The following is a 6127-nucleotide window of genomic DNA, read 5'->3' as shown; positions in this document are numbered from 1 at the left end:
AATCCCACTCAACGCTTCCACTAGTAAACCCACGCTTGGTCGTTCTGCATCTATTCTCAAAGCGACGTCATCGATAATCTTATCCAGCTCTCGCTCCGACTTCGGATCAAACGTCAGACCTTCTACCCTAGACATACAGCTTCGACGGGTTAACTCATACTCATGCGACCCAGCTTGCTTGGCATCATCTTTCGGCTTGTAAAACCGAAACCGTGCTTCTCCGCAACGATATTCAGCTTCGTCGTCGTCGCCCTTGTACTGAGCTACCGCCTCAATCGACTCAATTTGAGTTACCTCCACAGGTTCCCTCCGATACCGCCACTCTGTTCTGTCGTCAGCAGAACCGCGCAGGTCCTCCGTGGCTGAACTCAGGCCGCCGTCGTGCTCGTGGGTGGTAGACTCGACCATGGTTTACTGTTGTTCTGCGTCCCCTCCTTTACCCTAAAAATTTACGGCCCGTAGACACAACGCGCACACGACAAATGACGAGACACGGCTACGACAGACCACCTTGAGCGTTGATGACACCTTGAGCGGACTAAGACGTAACGACTGCGCTTGACCCAAACACGACCCCCGTTTTTTTGATTCCAAATTTCAGATGAAGGCGGTTGCGTGTTTACGTTTGGTACACATTGCAGGGGGAGGTGGGGTGATGGCGGCCTTAATTGGTCCGGATGGGGCGATGTCACCCATCAGTGGTTGTGTGGCCAAAATGGCCGTAGTGTCAGACGGGACGCATGCCGCTCAAGTTCTGGTCTTGGCCCCCCCGAAGGAGCTTCTGGCCTCCGACATGACCGACTACGATTGGCCAAGGAGGTGGAACCGCCTTCGCGTTTACTATGGACCGGACGAGTCCGCCGAGCGAGCGAACACTTCTGAACGCGTCGAGCGGACGCTGGCTCAAGGTTTGATTGAGCACGTGAGGGGCGCCAGGCCGTCAGTCGTCACTGCGATCTTGAAGGAAGCATTTGGCAAGAAGCTGGCTGTGTGGCATGAGATTCAAAAAACCAGAAGGATGGACGCCGAGGCGGTTAACAAGCTGGAGGTCTTAGAAGTAAGAGACTTAGAAGACGAAGAACGAGAGCGACTATTAACAATGGTCCCGGAAGCGTGGAAGGCCGTTGTGGGAGGTTCGAGGAACATGATTGATAATGACGTCGAGGATCAGCAGAGTACCCTCGCGGATGCCAGGAGCCTTTGGAAGGAACCGACATTCGCCGCGGGTCTCTGTCTTGGAGCTATTGTGAGCGGAGTGTGTACAGCAGGGTTGTTCTTCCACTTGTATGGCCTGCCGGAGTCCTGCCACGTATTGGAGCCATCCATCAAGCCGCCTAACTCTAGCATCACAAGGCATAACTCTGTGGACATTTGCAAGGAGGCAACTTGCAAACTCCGTTGGCCGAACATCGACGATGTAACGACGTTGATTTCTGAGTCGGAGTTGGCTGCACTGAGAGTGCCGATGGACGTTTGTAAGAAGGCTTATAAGTTTGTAGAGGGGTGGAGTCCGTCAAGCAACAAGCTCGAACCAAGGAAGCTGGTGACCGAGGATGGTCGGAGCAACACGATCTTGACAACGAAGATGATGCCAGCAACGACTGATGGTTGGCGCAAGTTGAACTGGGGCAGGTGCTTCGAGGGCGGTGGCAAGGTTGTTTGCTCTAACGAAAACGACAAACTTGCAGCCTGCTATAACTTCGGTTACCCCTTTAGGTATGATTGTCCGATTATGTGGGAGGCTGTTGCCCACTATGTGAAGCCGTACCAATGCTCTCTCCAGTGCAATAGCCCAGAGATACTCAGATTTAATGTGTCAGAATCAGAAGAGTTGAGGCTTTCTCGTCTTGCGACGGAGGTCGCGGGCTCGATTCCCGGAATTGACGCGCACGGCCTAAGCCATGAGCAATTGCAAAAACTAGGACGTAAAGTTGGAGAGTTGATAGCAGTAAATGAGACCTGTAGTCCTTGGGTAAGTCGGCCGGCACCATACCGAGCGTATGTTGCATTACCGGGTTGTGGCTGCACCAGCGCTGAGTTCAGCTGCATGGTCAACACTCCATCTTACGGACAGATATATTGGGGCTCTATCGTTGACATGTACACCCAGGAAGAGATGCTCGCACAGTATTACACCCCGTTCAAAAGAGCAGATCATGTGGTTACGGACTGTGGATTCAAATGCTTCCAACCCGTTAGCGACATGACAGAGCAACTTCTCGAGTATTGGAAAGACAATGGCTTGCCGTAACTTGGGTTTCGGGGGTGGTGTTATTAATCAGTTCATAATGAGCAAGCCTACATTTGAACAATGTTGCTGATGGCATGATTTCGAGCTGAACATTGGGGACCGATTGTTATCGATTGGACGTCCGTTTAGAGTGGAGTCCGACAACGGCACACGCTGTAAGCACGGCTGTCCATCTTCTGAAGCTTTCTAAATGCTCTGTTCAGCGCAATGCCGAGACATTGGAATTATGACATCTCACGGGGGTTGCAGGATCGATATCCTTGTGTGGCACAAGCGGGGGGCATGAAGTTCTATATCTTGCAGCATCGGAAGAGGCAGCATCGGAAGAGGCAGCATCGGAAGAGGCAGCATCGGAAGAGGCAGCATCGGAAGAGGCAGCATCGGAAGAGGCAGCAGTATACTGCATTCAAAACAGCATTAAACAGTCCGTTGTTTTAGACACCAGTTGGCAGCGCTCGAAGGGTGCGGCGAGCCCACGTTCACGTTTGGAGATCGGGTGAGGGGGGCCGTTTTCGATTGTGGTTTTTTTTTTTTTTAAATTCATTTTCAATGAAGGCCGGCCTACGTTCAAGCAGTGTGATCAGTAGGGGTGTTGCGCTGGCAGCATTCCTGGGTCCGGATGGCATGATATCGCCTATTGATGGTTGTGTGGCAAGGATGCTTCATATTTCTACTAGGAGGGATAGCGCCAAAGTTGTTGCTGTTGTACCAGCTCTTGCTTTAGACTTGTTCGCATCCCCACTTAACGAGTTCGATTGGTGCCATCGATGGAGCCGCCTTCGTGTGTACCGTGCTCCGGATGAGTCCCCTGAACAAGCGGCGGCTTCCGACCGTGTAGAGCGTATGCTTGCAACAACCCTAACGAAGTACTTAGAGGGCTCCGACCCGTCAGTCGCCAATTCAGTTTTTTGGGAAACGTTTGGTAAGACTCTGACGGAATGGACCGAATTGGCTTGTACGGATTTGACCGAACTCACCGAGGTGACGGGGTGTCTTAATGATGGAGAGATCGAGCTGGAGATCGAAGCAGTGAGAGCCTTGAAGGATGAGGAACGCGAAACCCTTAAGTCAATGGTGCCGGAGAACTGGGTGCCAATCATCGACGATCCAACACCCCATTTGGAGGACCAGTTGGATAACTTTGATGACGATGGAGAATGGAGCTTCGATGGAGAATGGAGCTTCGATGATCAATATCATGAAGTCAGATATCGACAGCCAACTAAAAAAAGATTCTGGCCTTGGTTAGGCGCGGGTTTTGGCCTTGGATTTACTTCTGGGATTATTGTGAGTGGAGCCGTGATTACATCATTGTTGTTGTCTTTGCGCGGTAATCGAGACTCTATATCGAATACTACATTTGTTGGTATAACTCCTACTATGAACAATAATGGAACCAACGTCACCCAGTCCACTACCCAGTCCACTACCAAGTCCACTACCAAGTCCACTACCCAGTCCACCATCTTGTCCACCGTGGCCAGCATGTTGAATTTCAATCCGCCTATGTCTGTGGCCAGTGATACGCCGGTGGAACGCCTCTGGCCGGATGTGAATGACATAACGACGTTGATTTCTGCGTCAGAGTTTGAGAATCTGAGAGTCCCATCCGAGACATGCAAGGAGGCTTACAATGCTGTGATGGCAAGTAATACAACAGCGCCAATGTTTCCGGCAACAGCGGATGGTTGGAGAAGCTTGGACTGGTCCCCATGTCGCTTGGCGGGTGGTAAGATAGTTTGTATCGATGACCTTAAGAGAACTGTTGTTTGTCATTATTTTGCGAATCCTTTCATGTATGATTTCCCAACTATTTGGGAGGCCGGTGTGAATTATGACAAGCCGACTCGATGTTCGTTTCAGTGTAATGGTTATTTACGATACGTATCGAATCAGAATGGCGGGAATCAGAATGGCGGTGCTAAAAAGCGTATTTCGTCAGAACTTGAATTGCTTATGATGCCTCGATTCGCAAAAGAGGTCGCGGGTTCGATTCCCGGCATTGACGTTAGCGTTTTGAGTGATGAGAAAATACAAGAATTAGGACTTGACACTTTGTACCTGACGGATATTAATACAAACTGCAGTCATGCCGACGATCCTCGCCGCCCACAACCGAGTCGCGCACACATCTCACCTCCGGGTTGCAATTGCCTTCATGCTGCCCTCGCATGCGATGTCCAAACGCCCACTGGTAACACAATAAATTGGGGCGCTATTATGGGAATCAACATCATAGAAGAAGAACTCGCACAATATTACACAGCATACAAAAGACAAAACCACATGCCGACCAAGTGCTACTATAAATGCTACCAACCTATTCCGAACATGACACAGTCGCTTCTTAAGTATTGGAACTATACAACGGCACCATCACATGGCAAGAAAGTGCTACTACAAATGGAGCATTCCAAACATGAATCTAAACCACTGGAAGGTTAACAATTTTCCCTTCTATTAACTTCAGTTCTTCACATGCTCACATGCTGTACGGGTAGGAGGGGAGAGTGTTGCGGGGAGAGTGTTGCGGGGAGGGAGGAAGGAAGGACGGGAGGAACGACGGGTGGTCTGGAAAGTGGATGGTGGTCTGGTAGCGAATGGAGGTCTGGCAGTGGATGGAGGGACGTAACAGCCGTCCGTCATCAGGGCTTAGAGTCTTTTTAAAATTAGAAATGAAAGCCATAGGAAGTCTACGTTCGAGCAATGCAACTGGTGGGGGCGTGGCGCTGGCAGCATTTCTAGGACCTGATGGTATGATTTCTACACTTGAAGGTTGTATGGCGAGGATGGTTGACGTTCGCATTGGTGAAGACAACGCCAGAGTTCTTGCTTTGATACCGGAGACGGAATTACTCAGAACAGACCTTACCGAGTTCGACTGGTGCGAACGATGGAATCGTCTTCGTGTTTACCGTGCGCCGGATGAGTCCCCTGAACAAGTGGTGGCATCTGATCGTGTAGAGCAAATACTTGCAAAAACATTGAAGGAGTATCTAGAAGACGCCGATCCGCCAGCAGCGGACAATCCGTCAGTTGTGGACGAAGTTTTCTGGCAAGCGTTTGGTGGGACGGATCCGGAAATGACGGAGTTGACGGAAGGACTGGAACTGGAGATCGGAGGAGAGAGAGAATTAGAAGCTGAAGAACGAGAAAATCTCTTAACAGTAGTGCCGACTGATTGGGTACCGATCATCCTCAACTCAAGACCACCGTTGCAGTATTTTGATGCTGAAGCACTACGTGTCCCGGAAGCAACTGAAGGGTGCTGGCGACGCCATCCGTTTCCCGCAGGGTTCGGTCTTGGTTTCGTAGCTTCCGTAGCTACTGTGGCGTTGTCAGGATTGGTCGTTTACCTAACCAATGCCCAGGACACCACCGGAGAGTCATGGTTAAGGTTCTGGCATCATCTTGGAATTGGCGGTTTCAGCGACCCTGCCACGACCTTTAGCTCTATCATGTTTGACACCGGTAACACTACTGCTAGTACAAGTAGCAATAGTACAGCTAGCAGTAGTACAGCTAGCAGTAGTACAGCTAGCAGTAGTACAACTAGCAGTAGTACAACTAGCAGTAGTACAACTAGCAGCACTACAACCACCGCTGCCCCGTTGGACAACGCACTGGTGTCCGTGTTAGTGAAATCGCGCTTGCTGAACGCGAACGTCAACGATGTAACGACGCTGATTTCTAAGTCGGAGTTGGCTGAGTTGACGGTGGGGATGGAGGTTTGTGAGAAGGCAGCGGCGGTAGTAAATTCCAATGAGTGGGAGCAGGCCGCAATAGGTGGCTGGAAAAAGTTCAGTTGGCAACGGTGTAATCAGAGAGGCTGTAAGCTAATTTGCAGAACACCAAAAAAACTGACGTGTTATTATT

General features: G+C 50.4%; 3 protein-coding genes across 3 annotated transcripts; all 3 read left to right on the top strand.

Annotated features, from left to right (window-relative positions):
- Positions 1–601: 601 nt before the first annotated feature.
- On the top strand, positions 602–2251 carry GNI_041080 (putative transmembrane protein; the record flags this gene model as incomplete). Its single annotated transcript, XM_011131163.1, has 1 exon — positions 602–2251. The coding sequence occupies one exon, from the start codon at positions 602–604 to the stop codon at positions 2249–2251; it is 1650 nt and encodes a 549-aa protein (XP_011129465.1).
- A 657-nt stretch (positions 2252–2908) lies between these two features.
- On the top strand, positions 2909–4696 carry GNI_041070 (putative transmembrane protein; the record flags this gene model as incomplete). Its single annotated transcript, XM_011131162.1, has 1 exon — positions 2909–4696. The coding sequence occupies one exon, from the start codon at positions 2909–2911 to the stop codon at positions 4694–4696; it is 1788 nt and encodes a 595-aa protein (XP_011129464.1).
- A 155-nt stretch (positions 4697–4851) lies between these two features.
- On the top strand, positions 4852–6003 carry GNI_041060 (putative transmembrane protein; the record flags this gene model as incomplete). Its single annotated transcript, XM_011131161.1, has 1 exon — positions 4852–6003. A coding segment is annotated over one exon (1152 nt), but the record flags the coding sequence as incomplete, so codon positions are not given.
- Between the last annotated feature and the right edge of the window lie 124 nt (positions 6004–6127).

The sequence above is a fragment of the Gregarina niphandrodes genome (genome assembly GCF_000223845.1).
Source record: "Gregarina niphandrodes unplaced genomic scaffold scaffold00005, whole genome shotgun sequence".
NCBI lineage: Eukaryota > Apicomplexa > Conoidasida > Eugregarinorida > Gregarinidae > Gregarina > Gregarina niphandrodes.
Note: the sequence above shows the minus strand (reverse complement) of the source record. Positions and strands in the feature narration are given on the sequence as shown.